A 15,058-nucleotide genomic window follows, 5' to 3' on the forward strand; every position below is an offset into this window, starting at 1 on the left:
AGTAAAGATATTCCAACACAGGAAAAATCCAAGAATATTAGTTATGCAGCAAGTGGAGTGAAGGCTGAACCAGTTTTTGGCAGCTAGAGTTTATATACACACGGAAATACAGTAGCTATTTTCATCAGATGTTTGATCTGCCCTAACAGCTGCCTTTCAGTCAGTCCTCACATGTAGAAATATTTCTGTTGTCCTCATATGTAGAAATATTTCTAGCTGTGCCACTTTAAATCATCAGGTTATAAACGTGGCATGTTTTGAATTATACTTGTTACAGTCCAAACTTGAGTTGACTTTGATACAATTCTTGCCAAAATCTTACTTTAGCAATTCAATTTTTTAGAAAAGCAGTCTAATGGGCAGATTAACTATTAATCTTTCTATATTTTCCAGGCATTTGTGCTATATTAAGATCACTCACCAGAAAACACAGTGCCTGGATCATACTTCATAAATTCCCCACAGAAATGCTTTTACTGAATTATGATTTAATGATTAATAATTTACAGTCTGCACTCAGCTGTCTAAAAGTTATAGGCAAGCCAGTTTCATTTGATTAAGTGCTTCCATTTCTTTGTCATACTATAGAAGCCAGTGTCCGCTATCTATTTATTCATCTAGTCAACAACCATGTAGTCTCATTCAACATCAAAATCATGACTAAAGGAGTCTTTTGGTATCACTGACAGGGTAGGGAGAGAGAATTAACAGTGGCAGTCAGTACTGTGGAGCAGGCTCACATATATAGTCTGGTTTCATGTTGATGACCCTGTGAGATACAGGAGGGGTTCCGAAGTTTACCATTAAAGTCTCATAGCTAGTAGGTGGCAGACTGAGGAATCAAAGATTGTTGTGCTGTGAAGGGATAACAGAAAGAAAAAGAAGACTATATTTGGACTATACATATAGAATGTGTGTGTGTATGTTAGTCACTCAGTCATGTCTGACTCTTTTTCAACCCCATGGACTATAGCCTGCCAGGCTCCTTTGTCCATGGGATTTCCCAGGCAAGAATATTGGAGTGGGTAGCCTTTCCCTTCTTGAGGGGATCTTCTCCACCCAGGCATCAAACCTGGGTCTCCTGCATTGAAGTCAGATTCTTTACTATCTGAGCCACAAGGGAAGCCTTGTGGCAAAAATATTTTCATTAATGCTGGCATCTTTGCAATAAGTTTATGACATCCCTTTGTATCTACTTTTAAGGACAATAGTTTTTATATACATAAACTTAATAATGTTTCTTAGTAGTTAGAATATATCCCTAAAAATATAAAAGAAACATTTTTACTTAATATGAAATGATATTTGTAAAATGTTTTGATTTTGTTCATTCAATGCTGCATAGGTTTAGTTTATCTAATATTTAGCCCAAACTTTTAGGTCATATGATACTCTGTGAAAATTCAATTCAAAGATTCTAGGATTGGAAAGTTCTAAGACTATAAGGTCACAGTCAATGAATAACTCTTCTATAGATGGAATGATTTGAATTTTATCAACATTCTGATCCCATTTGAAGACCTTCCAGTTTACATGCATGCCTTTTGGGTGTGGTCATGGAATACAGCAGAAGAGAGAGTAACTGCCTCCTCCATTTTCTTTCAGTATAAATAAAGGTTATATTAACTTTCTTGGTAGACAAAATCAGCATTGATTTATATTGCAATTACTATTAAGTAAATCCCCTTGGCAGTTTTCTCTGCTGCAAATATATACTGACTGCATTTGTGCAGACAGGATGTTTTGGTTCAAATTTCAAAACCTGATGCATATTGCCACTATACTATTATTCTAATAAATTTGACCAATCATTCTAAGATATGACATTATATCACAGTTAAAAATTTGTATTTACTTTGAACCTATTATGTGCCAATCACTGTACTAGGCATTTCATTCACATTATTTGATTTTATCCTTACTTAACGTGAATAGGATCCCAATTTTATGACTGACAGTTTCAAGAATATAAGTAATTTAACTGAAACCTCTAAGAACAGAACAGAATTAGTAACAGAATTTAGGATTTCAATGTAAGTCTAATTCCTAAGTTTGTGATTTTGTTTATATTAGCCTATAACCATGAGCCATTAAGGAACAATTCAAGGAACTCCATGTAAGGAGTACAATTTTGAAAGCTTTTAAATTTTTTAAAGGAAGATTCTCTATGTAAGTAAGAGAAAACTTCAGTTGTTTGTAGTGTGTCTTCATAAATTGTACTTATTCAAAGCATTTTGATTCCCCTCAACAAAATTTGATATGTGAGGTATTACTATGTTATTGCTGTTCATTCATTCATGCGTGCCTGGCTCTGCCACCCCATGAATGACAGCATGCCAGGCTTCCTTGTCCTTCAGTATCTCCTGGAGTTTGCTTAAACTCATGTCCTTTGAGTTAGTGATGACATCCAACCATCTTACCCGACTCTGTCACCCTTTTCTCCTCCTGCCCTCAATCTTTCCCAGCATCAGAGTCTTTTCTAATGAGTTGGCTCTTTGCATCAGGTGGCCAAAGTATTGAAGCTTCAGCTTCACCATCAGTCCTACCAGTGAATATTCAGAGTTGATTTCCATTAGGATTAACTGGTTTGATCTCCTTGCTCTTCAAGGGACTCTCACGAGTCTTCTTCAACACCACAGTTTGAAAGCATCAGTTCTTTGACACTCAGCCTTCTTTATGGTCCAACTCTCACATCCATACATGACTACTGGAAAAACCGTAGCTTTGACTATATGGACCTTTGTTGGCAAGGGGATGCCTCTGCTTTTTAATACACTGTCTAGGTTTATCATAGCTTCTCTTCCAAGGAGCAAATGTCTTTTAATTTCATGGCTACAGTCACTGTCTGCAGTGATTTTAGAGCCCAAGAAAATAAAGTCTGTCACTATTTCCATTTTTTCCCTATTTGCCATGAAGTGATGGGACCAGATGCCATGATCTTTGTTTTTTGAATGTTGAGTTTTAAGCCAGCTTTTTCACTCTCCTCTTTCCATGTCTGGTTCTCACTGTTACTTCTTGACCTGCATACAGGTTTCTCAGAAGGCAGGTAAGGTGGTCTGGTATTCCCATCTCTTTAACAATTTTCTAGTTTGTTGTAATTCACACAGTGAAAGGCTTTGGTGTAATCAGTGAAGCAGAAGTAGATGTTTTTTCTGGAATTCCCTTAGTTTTTCTATGATCCAGTGCATGTTAGCAATTTGATCTGTTGTTCCTCTGCCTTTTCTAAATCTAGCTTGTACATCTGGAAGTTCTTGGTTCATGTACTGTTCATGTACTGTTCAAGCCTAGCTTGAAGGATTTTGAGCATATGGTGTGTATAAACAATTATTAATGGTCCTTTAATAAGTATTTTGTGCATGATTGAAGCAAGTTATTTGAAAAATAGGTAAATTTTTTGATGTGCAGTTATTAGTTTTCACTAATTTACAAAGAGGGTTCCAAGTTGATATATGTTAATATTTCTATTCCATATTTCTCTCTTTAAAATTGCTTAACACCCCATCCTTGCAATATTCTTTGAGAGTCTTGGGCATAAGCAGACATTGCTATTATGAAAATGTCCCTCTCTGTGGTCACAAATGACTGAACCAAGGGAAAATAAATCCATTGGATAGACTGAGTATCTTTTTATTTACATTTTTGGAAATAGAATTTATAGGTGGGAGTTTAAATTGAAAAATCAAATAAAGTTGAAGCAGGGGTAGTATTTTGTTCTATATACATTCTTAGAAGTGAGCATAGAAAGTCATTCTTTAGATACCTAATGCAGTAGGAATTAAAAGAAAAGCCAAGAAAACTGTGATGTCATGAAAGGTATAAGGAGTTGTCCCAGTGATTATTTTGCATTTTTACATTTCAGAATTAAGAAATGGACTATGTGTCCTCTCCTTGGATGTCTGGAGATTATCATTTGTGTAGTTAAAATATCTCTTACAAGCCACTTATTTAAAGCTGTTACTAGTTTGATTCTCACAATGATTTATACTCCATTATTGTTAACCAAGTTATTTTTTTCCCTTACTTTCCACTAATAGCAAGTAATGGATTCAACTATTAAAAAACTCAATTTTACACAACAGAGGAAAATTCTGGATTAGTGTATCTGTGTGTATGTTACATATGTATGTGATTTCTGTCTTATGACATACCATATCAATAGGATAAATTTACCTAAGGTTGGCACTATAAGAGACAAAATATATATACAGAAAATGCTGCAATATCAAGTACAAAATTTCTGATCACTGCTTGCAGTAGTAGAATTGCAGTGAGGGTTAAAGAGAATGTATAAAGAATAGTCAGTTATCACTGAGTAGAGTCACTTGAAGAGTTGGTTTTGACAGAAATTGAGCTGGAAAAAATCAGCAAAAGAACATATTTCTATGTAAAAGGAAATAATGTTTCATAAATGGAGAATTGATACATGAAATTATATTTAATGAAGGCTAATTCAAGTGGCCCATAGAATAACTTGAAATAGATAAAGACTAGAATTGAGAAAAACCTGTAAAGACTACTGGAGCAATCCACAGATAGAATTACAAAAATGGCTACCTTGATGTAGGTGTATGAACAATGGATAATATTTAAATAACTGATGGAAAACTATTGTAAGAAAATTATTTTTTTCTAAGGAATTAGTGACAAAGAAAAACATTTTATGAGTAATTTTCAAAGTAATGAGTTTATATGTAATTTTACAATGACTGTTAGGTTAAAAAGTAGTTTTAGTCTTGGGAAAAAACAAATTTTGTTTTTACTTGTTAAATTGCTGTCATTGGTGGGTTGACACATAGATGACTGAGGGAAGGGAGTGTTTTGGGAAATGTACTTGGTGAATACCTATTTATAGTAGTTAAACTCTGTGTTTGCTTATATATTTACCAAAAAGATGAGGTAAAAGAGGGAAAAGCAAAACTTTAAAGGATATCAAAGTTGAAATTTTGGGGGAAAAACTAAGTCAAAGGAAGTGATCAGAGCTGTAGGAAGAGATACAGAAGAGTGGGTCACAGAGCCAATGAAAATTGAGTTTAGAGAAGGAAAGTCTAGTCAATGACTAAATACAGCTGAGAGTGAAATGATTGGGTTTGGTCTTCCAACAATCTGTAGCCACTTTAGAACTTTTTCATTACAGGGGAGAAACTGAAAGGCAGATTTCAGCAGATGAAAGAGGATTCAATGGATGAGTAAATGAAATAGAATGAGTTATTGATGAAACTACAAATTAAGTCTAATATTAAGGGAAACAAAACCAAGTTTAACTCAGTCGTGTCCGACTCTTTGCAACCCTGTCGGCTGTAGCCCACCATGCTCCTCTGTCCATGGGATTTTCCAGGCAAGAGTACTGGAGTGGGCTGCCATTTCCTTCTCCAGAGGATCTTCCCGACCCAGGGATCAAACCCAGGTCTCCCGCATTGTAAGCAAGACGCTTTACTGTCTGAGCCACCAGGGAAATCCTAATATTAAGGGAAACAAAACCAAGATTAATAACTCAGATTTCTCTTAAGTGCAGGAATTTTCATGGAGTGCGTTGTTTGCCATTCCCTTTCATTCATATCCTAGCCTTTTGTACTTTAATTTTTTCCTTTATTATATCCAAATCTTATATAGAAATGAAGAAAATACTTTTCTTGCAGGGGCAAAATTGAAAATGGCTTCCCCAGAACCTAAGAGCCTGGTCCCTTTCACCAGAGAGTCTCTTGAAGTTATGGAACAGCATAGTGCTAAAAAGCCCAGTGAGGAAGACAAAGAAGATTTAAAACCGAACTGTGACTTGGAAGTTGGAAAAGAGCTTCCATTTGTTTATGGAAATCTTCCTCAAGCAATGGTGTCAGAGCCATTGGAAGATGTGGACCCATACTACACTAATAAAAGGGTAAGGATTAATTAAGTTTACTGTGGCTATATTTTTATTTATTTTCCAGACATGCAAACAACTGTAATTGAGAAAGAATGAAAAAAGACAGAAGAATAAGTGAAGAGGTAATTTTAAGTTACAGAAAACTGGACAAAACATTTCACATATATTTGAGATTTTTGTCAAAACTGATTATTTGCCTGGTAGATTAGTTTGTTTGGGATAACTGTACTTTGTATGTAATAAGCTATACTGGCATATCTTAATGTTTCATTTTATGGGAGCATCATGGTTGGCTATTTAAGGGTATTGATTTTAAAATAACTATAATATAAAATTTCAATTATATGTACACCAGTTTGAACTGTTCAACTTGATGTGCTTACTCAGTAGTTAGGGAAATAAAACCAAACTATATTTCATTCATAAATTTTATTCACTCACACAGTCACATCCTATCTTATTCCCAGAATGATTTGAGAAAATTACTAAATATTTGACAATTCAGCAAGAAGCACAAAATGATGAAAATAAAAACGATTATGCTTAGAAAAGACAGAGATCTGTGCGGACTGACAAAGCTGGAATAATCTTGAATTACAGCTTCAGGAACACTTAAGTTTTTACAAGGCAAAAATCTTCTATGAACAGTCAAGAGCAGAGATTAATTCTGAAATAAGGAAGAGATGGGCTGATGATAGAACTGGAACCCTGTAGTTGTTGTAAATTGTGGGAAATAAGATGAGAGAATGGAGATGACAACATGGCTTTAATGTGATGGCCAAAGTACTGATGTGATCAATGCAATGTTTAAATAAGATTAATCTAGAGACTTCTACATGACTATTTCATGGTAATGATAGAGTCAGAAAGATGAAATAGGAGAGACTAATCCAGGCCTGAAGTCAAGAAGTCTGGATTCTAAGAGTGCCTTGGAGACAGAGGTGACACACTTGAGACGAAACAGCAGGATTTGAAGACTGGTTAATCACTTCATGGGAAATAGATGGGGAAACAGAGCAAACGGTGTCAGACTTTATCTTTTTGGGCTCCAAGATCACTGCAGATGGTGACTGCAGCCATGAAATTAAAAGACGGTTACTGCTTGGAAGGAAAGTTATGACCAACCTAGATAGCATATTCAAAAGCAGAGACATTACTTTGCCAACAAAGGTCTGTCTAGTCAAGGCTATGGTTTTTCCTGTGGTCATGTATGGATGTAAGAGTTGGACTGTGAAGAAGGCTGAGCGCCAAAGAATTGACGCTTTTGAACTGTGGTGTTGGAGAAGACTCTTGAGAGTCCCTTGGACTGCAAGGAGGTCCAACCAGGCCATTCTGAAGGAGATCAGCCCTGGGATTTCTTTGGAAGGAATGATGCTAAAGCTGAAACTCCAGTACTTTGGCTACCTCATGCGAAGAGTTGACTCATTGGAAAAGACTCTGATGCTGGGAGGGATTAGGGGCAGGAGGAGAAGGGGACGACAGAGGATGAGATGGCTGGATGGCATCACTGACTCAATGGACGTGAGTCTGAGTGAACTCCAGGAGTTGGTGATGGACTGGGGGGCCTGGCGTGCTGCGATTCTTGGGGTCACAAAGAGTCGGACACGACTGAGCGACTGAACTAAACTGAACTGAATAATGCCAAGGTTCTGAGCTTGAAAGCTTCTGACAAAAATGAAGTAATTATAAAAAAAGGTCAAACTTGGGGAAGGTAAGAATTAACCCCATTGTGGACAAATGTAATTTGATATTCTTTGATATTGTAGTACATTCAATACTTTTACCAAATGGGTGAAAGGAAAATGAATCAGTCCCAGGTGGCACAAGTGGTAAAGACCCCACCTGTCAATGCAGGAGATGTAAGACATGTGAGTTCGATCCCTGGATAAGGAAGATCCCCAGGAGGAAGGCATGGCAACCTTCCACTCCAGTATTCTTGCCTGGAGAATCCCAAGACAGAGGAGCCTGGCAGGTTACAGTCCATAGAGTTTCAAAGTCAGACATGACTGAAGGGACTTAGCATGCATGCTGGATGGAAGGCAAAGAGATCATTCTGTTAATCACAACTCTTTCAAATACTTTGCATGGTGGAAGCATGTTGACATTTTACAGTATAAGTGTATATATTAAAAAGATTCCAATATCCTTATATGCCTTTTATGCTATACATTATATAATGTTATTATATTGTAGTCTATATAATGTATGCAATGTGTAATATGAGGGCTTCCCTGATGGTGCATGGATTCAGTCACTGGGTCAGGAAGATCCCTTGGAGAAGGAAATGGCAACCAACTCCAGTATTCTAGCCTGGGAAATTCCATGGACAAAGGAGCTTGGCGGGGCTACAGTCCATGGGGTTGCAAAAGAGTTGGATGGGATTTAGGGACTAAACAACAACAGCAATGTATAATATGGTTATGCATACAACACATGAATGAATTTTCTAAATGGATATGTATGTATAACAAAAGTGCATATATGTGTGTGTATACAATTCTGTGTGTTTATATATGCAGACACATACACACATATATTATGTGTATCTGTATTTTACACACATAAGTGCTTTTTAAGACATTTCTGATTTTTCTTTTTTTGGACAGTTAATACTTCAGTATACCAGCAGATTAGTTTTACATGATATAAATTTTTGTGTTAAATATATTTATGTCAATGATAACATACAAGCATGGTTACATACCATAGAAAATTACTGATGACTAAGATAATGTTTGCATGAATTGGGTGGGTCACTTTTGCTACTGCAGTCTCATACCTTATTTGCTTCAAAATAAAATTAACTTATTTTACATTTATTGAATTTTAGTATGCTAAAGTGGATACTCTTGAGCCATCAAGCTATAGATTTCTTTCTGTTACATCAATTCTGCAGGAAAAATAAGGATTGGTGTGTGGCAAATGGTTTTCTTAGGTAGAACACTGGCAAAAAATGTGTGGTAGATAAGCCTAAATATGAATAAAACTAGCTTAAAAACCTTTCCATTTGATTTAATCTGTGAATGGATATCAAAATTTAAGTATAAATGTTAGACTTCATGACTGAAATGGTCATTGGAAAATGTTGCATAATTGATAAGATCATAATTCTCAGTTCTAATTTCACTTGATTTTCATTTTTTCTTCTTATAGACTTTCATAGTATTAAATAAAAAGAGAACAATATTCAGATTCAGTGCCACCTGGTGTACATTGTCTCCTTTCAATTCAATCAGAAGAGCAGCCATTAAGATTTTGGTACATCCATATCCTTTTCTGTTGATTTTAAACTGTACTAACATCAAATGAAACTATTCTATTCAAATATTGCTGCAGTAAACTTTTTAATTAACATATCATTTTATGTCAAACTGAAATCTTGGTTATAAATCCAGTGTGTTCCATATTTGAAAATACATTTTAAATATATTTTCTAGTGCACACAAGTAGTGGTAGCAAATCTTAATCCTCATTGCTTTTCAATATACATAGTACATTTTTGAAACTTAAGAAACTGTGTGATCTCATGTGTGTACATACATATAAACAGATTATAGAAATGTATTTTAAACATTATTTTTATTACTATTGTTCCTTGACTGTAACTTACCTTTTTCCGACTATTCATTTTGGTTAGCATCCTGACTGACTGCATATATATGTCCATGACTGATTTGCCAAAATGGGGGCCAGCATTGCAGTAAGTTATATAATTTTATTGTGTATAATTGCATATATGATTGTATTTTATATTTAACACATTGTTATAGTACATTATATACTACATATTATGGCATGGTACAAATTAATATTTATAATTTACATGTAATATACATTGTACATAATATAATACACATATTCCACAATTGATGAATTTTCTGAATAAAATGTATACACATGTTGTTAATCAATTTTAATGTTTTTCTTCCCATCATTACTCTTGATTGGATTTTAAATGCTTCTATTTCCCAGCATGTTAGGTTCACAAGATAGAGATGCTTGAGCCTTTAGCTATATATGTGTTTATGTCTGTGGCTTCATGTAAGTGAGGCTTTATTTTTATTCTTATCCTATGGTTGTCTAGTTGGTTGGTTGATTGATTGCCAAATAATTATCATAGACATATATTTCAGAATTATGAAATATTGGTTTCATTTTTAATATGAAAAGTCATATGAAAATTATGTGAAATTTTTTCTGCAGGAATACTTTGCTTGGAATTTATACATTTGAAATACTTGTAAAACTCATTGCAAGAGGCATTTGGGCAGGACCCTTTTATTTCTTTGGTGATTCATGGAACTGGCTTGATTTCAGTGTAACTTTATTTGAGTGAGTACTCCTTTTAAGTTGCAAACATCATAATATTTGCTTGCTAAGAAAATGCTTTTCATAAAGAAACATTGAGGTTGACAGAATTTTCTGCCTGTAAAATTCTATGAGTACAGAACGATTCATAAATCATAGACATAGTGAGTTCTCTTAGGCAGCTCCAACTGAACTAATCCTGACTATGCATTGAAAATTAAAGGAATGGGAATCTCTGTTTTCTACCTGAAGCAAAAACAATAGAGGAATAAATTAAAGGAATAATAATCTCTGTTTTCTACCTGAAGCAAAAACAATAGAGGTTGAATTTTTTGCACTTGAGGTGATTATGTTCGGTGACCAGAAAATATCCTGGAGACTTAGGAGAGGATTCCAAAATATTTGATTCTGTTAATCTATATTGCTTAAGAACAGGAAATATTCTAATTATCAGAATAAGATATTTTATATACATGCACATTTTTCTAGAATGATACATTAAATTCTAATAATTTACACATGTATTAATTTTTTTCAATCCTTCTATTTAATGTACTCTATTTTATGGCTAAAGAAATTGTCACAGGCATCAAATTCCTGTTAAACATAATTTAAAGTAATACTCTATTTGTAGAGTTAGTGTCAATTTTTTTAAAAAAGAAATAACCTTTATAATGAACAGATTAGTTTCTTCCATGTAGTGAGCAGTCAAAAAATAGTATCTAATATCATTGAAATTATTATCAGTACTTCTGAAGTCACTAGTATTATTTCTCTTCTTGCCATTGCTATTAGCTAAAATTTGGCTAACGCAACTAAGGGCTCTCAGTATGTGAAGATGCTTTGCTATGAACTATACATTGATTAGGAGAAGGCAATGGCACCCCACTCCAGTACTCTTGCCTGGAAAATCCCATGGACGGAGGAGCCTGGTGGGCTGCAGTCCATGGGGTCGCTAGGAGTCGGACACGACTGAGCGACTTCACTTTCACTTTTCCCTTTCATGCATTGGAGAAGGAAATGGCAACCCACTCCAGTGTTCTTGCCTGGAGAATCCCAGGGACGGGGGAGCCTGGTGGGCTGCCATCTGTGGGGTCGCACAGAGTCAGACACGACTGATGCGACTTAGCAGCAGCAGCATACATTGATTAACTAATTTAATCTCCCCCAAATCCTCAGAATTAGATTTTTTACATTTGAGGAAACTGAGGCAAAATAGGTTAAGTAATTTTTTCATATCACACAACTAGTAAATAGTAGAGTCTATATTTCTCTACCAGCAGTCTGGCTCTAGAGACTGTGTCCTTAACCAACATACATTTGACTTCTGCGACCATCACTGTCACCACTGTCATCGTCATCACCATCATTATCAGCACCAGGAGTTTAAATACTTAAAGTAAATCTTATTCCTTTCAAAAGCTATGTATTTTCTTATTTTAACTATATTTTCAAACCAATAAGATTGCAAAATATGAACATAATATAGAGTATTTGATGAAATTTTGACCACTTAAAGTGTCAAGCTTTTATAAACTCTCATAATTTGTAGATTAATGTTTACTTGATTACCTTGCACTGTAAAAATCTTTGCCTTCCAATCAATAATAAACCTATTTGCAAAATGCAGTAATGAAAGCGAGTGAATATTTGCATATCTGGTTTTAGAAACAAGCTTCAAATATTATAAAAAGCCAAATGTCAGTAACATAAACTCAATATGATTTATAAACGACTTTAATTTAATTCCACAGGCATATTTCAAGATATTCACCTCTAAATTTCATTTCAGTATGTAGAATTATGAGAAATTTGAGAATTTTGAAAATTATTCCTTTAAACCAAGGTAAGAAAAAGCATCAAGTTCTCTGTCTTCATTTTGTTTCATGTACTTCCATGTATTCGTTTGAACGGCCTTGCCATTGCTTGGAGAAATGTTGTTAAACAACATTTCATCTTTGAAATAAATGAATATAAGATCAAATATCAAATTTATTTGTCACTCCTGGAATGGAAAGGAAAAAAATACATTTGTTACTTATTTGAAGTGATTTCAATGCTTATGATAACAAAATGTAGAACTCAATCAAAATAAGTTACTTCTTTATTTTTTCTTGTTTCTTTAATTTTATGTCTTAAATGTGAAATACTAAAATTGTCCTTAGACTTCTGAATGAATTAGCAGTCCAGACAGTTATCTAATCCATCCTCTTCTTTTCCTCATTGAATCTAAAAGCCAGTTGAAATGAACAAAGTTATATAAAATAAGTACCCTTTTACTCTCAGTCTTGGATAGGACGTATTCCACATGCCACAATATTCAAGAAGGTTCTGTTAAATAATGTACAGCCATGACCACATTGATGGAAGATGCAGAGGAGTAATTTACACATCCCATTACTGAATGTGTCTTAGGGAAGCCTACTAATACCTTCTGATTTGTTGTTCAGAATGAATAAAAACAATAAGATAGGAAACTTCACTCAGAGTTTTTTTTTTTTTTGGCTATTGAGTCAGAGGTTTTATCAAATAATTGAATGAATAAACCCACGAAGTAGTGTGATAACACCAAAAATAAGATCTGCAAGGAACGTTCGTCTACTGGAACATCATGAAGAAGGCCAGATAAATGCATACTCTGTACTTGGAGTCCAGGCTGGGCAAAACAGCAAAAACATTGGGGAAATGTGATAATAGATGCCTAACCTTGTGGATATGACTTCACTGGTGGCTCAGACAGTAAAGCGTCTGCCTACAATGTGGGAGACCCAGGTTCAGTCCCTGGGTCGGAAAGATAGGCTGGAGAAGGAAATGGCAACCCACTCCAGTATGCTTGCCTGGAAAATCACATGGACAGAGGAGCCTGGTAGGCTACAGTCCATGGGGTCGCAAAGAGTCAGACATGACTGAGCGACTTCACTTCAGTTGTGGATATACTGAAACATTGAATAGTACACATTAAACAGGTGAATTGTATGGTTTATAAATTATATCTCAATAAACCTGTTTGATAAAAATGGTCTGTGGCATGGTAGTTTCACCAAGCACAGTGAAGAAACCAGCAATGAGAAATGTCCTTGCAGGAATTTCCAGTCTTAGTTCTTTTACTACTCTCCACAAATTACTGGAATGTAAGTTGTATCTCCTTCATCTTCATCTTAGAATTAGAGGTAAAGATTATAGAGGAATTCAGGTAAATCCAAGTAGAATATAGTAACTAGAATTGGGAGCATACAGGCTGGTATGAATTGCTCTTTTTTTTTCAAAGGAGAAAACAACCAAGGCACATACTGGTTATACAAATGTGTATGAAAACAAGGAAGAAAGGAAAACACACTATTCAAGAGAATGAAAATAATCCTTTTTCTCTTAAAAATGTACTCTAAGGCATAAAGTGTAAGCCAGTTTATAAAAGTGAGTAAAGTGAGTATAACTGAGTTAAAATTGTCTGTCAAGATGTAGAGACTTGAGCTTCTTTGGGGTCCAAGTGCTGGTTGACAATCTGCCTGCCAAGGCAGGGGACACTGGTTCCATCCCTGGCCCAGGAGGCTCCTAGACGGCACCGGGCAACTAAGCCCATGCACCGCAACTGGAGAGTAGCCCCTGCTCGCCATAACTAGAGAAAACCCGTGTGCAGAAACAAAGACCAAGCAGAGCCAAATTAAACATTAATTAATGAAAGAAACATATAGACTTTAAAATTAAACCAGACATAAGTTAGAATCCACAAAAGATACACTAAACTAAAACAAAATGAAAGTTTAAAAGTAAAAAGAAGGAAAAAGTTATACCAGGAAATCAAAATCAAAACTGACATATGGTTCAGAGCTTTGAATGGTAGGTAGCAGTGAATGGAAGATAGCAATGAAAATTATTAATAAATTTGAGTCTATAAAGTGTGATGGTGACTTCTTTTTATCATCGATTAAAATATTGACACTAAAATTAAAGCTCCATAAGAAGCTTGATTTTATATATTCTGTATAGAATATATTTATGTCATAGCAATATTAATAACAATATTTTGTATTTATACATGTATAAGTATATTTTACTTTATATATATTCTATAATATCACTATTATAGATAAAATATTTGCATGAGTTTATGTTTATATGCACACATACCTTCTTACTTATATTTAAGAATTTCCATTCCTAAAGATAATTTCAATAAAACAGTGTGAAAATTCTTTTCAGTACAAAATATACACAGGACTCATGACAGTGACCAAATAAAAAATACACAGTTCAAATACACATATTTTAAAAGATTTTTATGGTGATCACGGCAATAATATCAAATTAAAATATCCCATTTTTCTTCTAATAAGTTGGCAGTGATATTTTTAAAAATGTCCTACCTTTAGTAAAGGCATATATTTATAGTCTTTGGTTTATATATATTTATACAATATATAAAGACTATATATTTATAGTCTTTGGTTTATGCATTGGTTCAAAATTTCTTTAAAATTATGAATATATGAATTAATACTTAAATATCTCATATACCATGACACAGAAATTCCATTTTTAAAGTAATACTTTTAAAAGACTTGCATATAGCAAAACAATTCATAGTATAATTGTTATAATAAGTGGCAAAAGTAGCTGTAAATATGTATTTCAGGATGATAGCAATTAAAATTATACGTTTATTCTAGATATCACATTTCTTTAATCACAGGAGTAACTTTCAGGCAGTTCAGTAACTCAGTCATGTCTGACTCTTTGTGATCAATGGACTGTAATATGCCAGGCTTCGCTGGCCATTACCTACTCCCAGAGCTTGCTCAAACTCCTGTCCATCGAGTCCGTGATGCCATCCAACCATCTCATCCTCTGTTGTCCCTTTCTCCTCCTGCCTTCAGTCTTTCCCAGCATCAG

The 15,058-nt window shown here is 34.6% G+C and overlaps 1 protein-coding gene across 1 annotated transcript in view; it reads left to right on the forward strand.

Annotated features, from left to right (window-relative positions):
• The window catches only part of SCN7A (sodium voltage-gated channel alpha subunit 7), an 80,704-nt gene that overhangs the window by 12,545 nt on the left and 53,101 nt on the right, over window positions 1-15,058 (forward strand). Inside the window, exons 2-6 of the mRNA XM_061436276.1 lie at window positions 5,637-5,875; window positions 9,014-9,126; window positions 9,471-9,560; window positions 10,064-10,192; window positions 11,923-12,014. Coding sequence (XP_061292260.1) covers window positions 5,637-5,875; window positions 9,014-9,126; window positions 9,471-9,560; window positions 10,064-10,192; window positions 11,923-12,014 — 663 coding nt within the window. The remainder of the gene's footprint in view (window positions 1-5,636; window positions 5,876-9,013; window positions 9,127-9,470; window positions 9,561-10,063; window positions 10,193-11,922; window positions 12,015-15,058) is intronic.

The sequence above is a fragment of the Bos javanicus genome, chromosome 2, assembly GCF_032452875.1.
Source record: "Bos javanicus breed banteng chromosome 2, ARS-OSU_banteng_1.0, whole genome shotgun sequence".
NCBI lineage: Eukaryota > Metazoa > Chordata > Mammalia > Artiodactyla > Bovidae > Bos > Bos javanicus.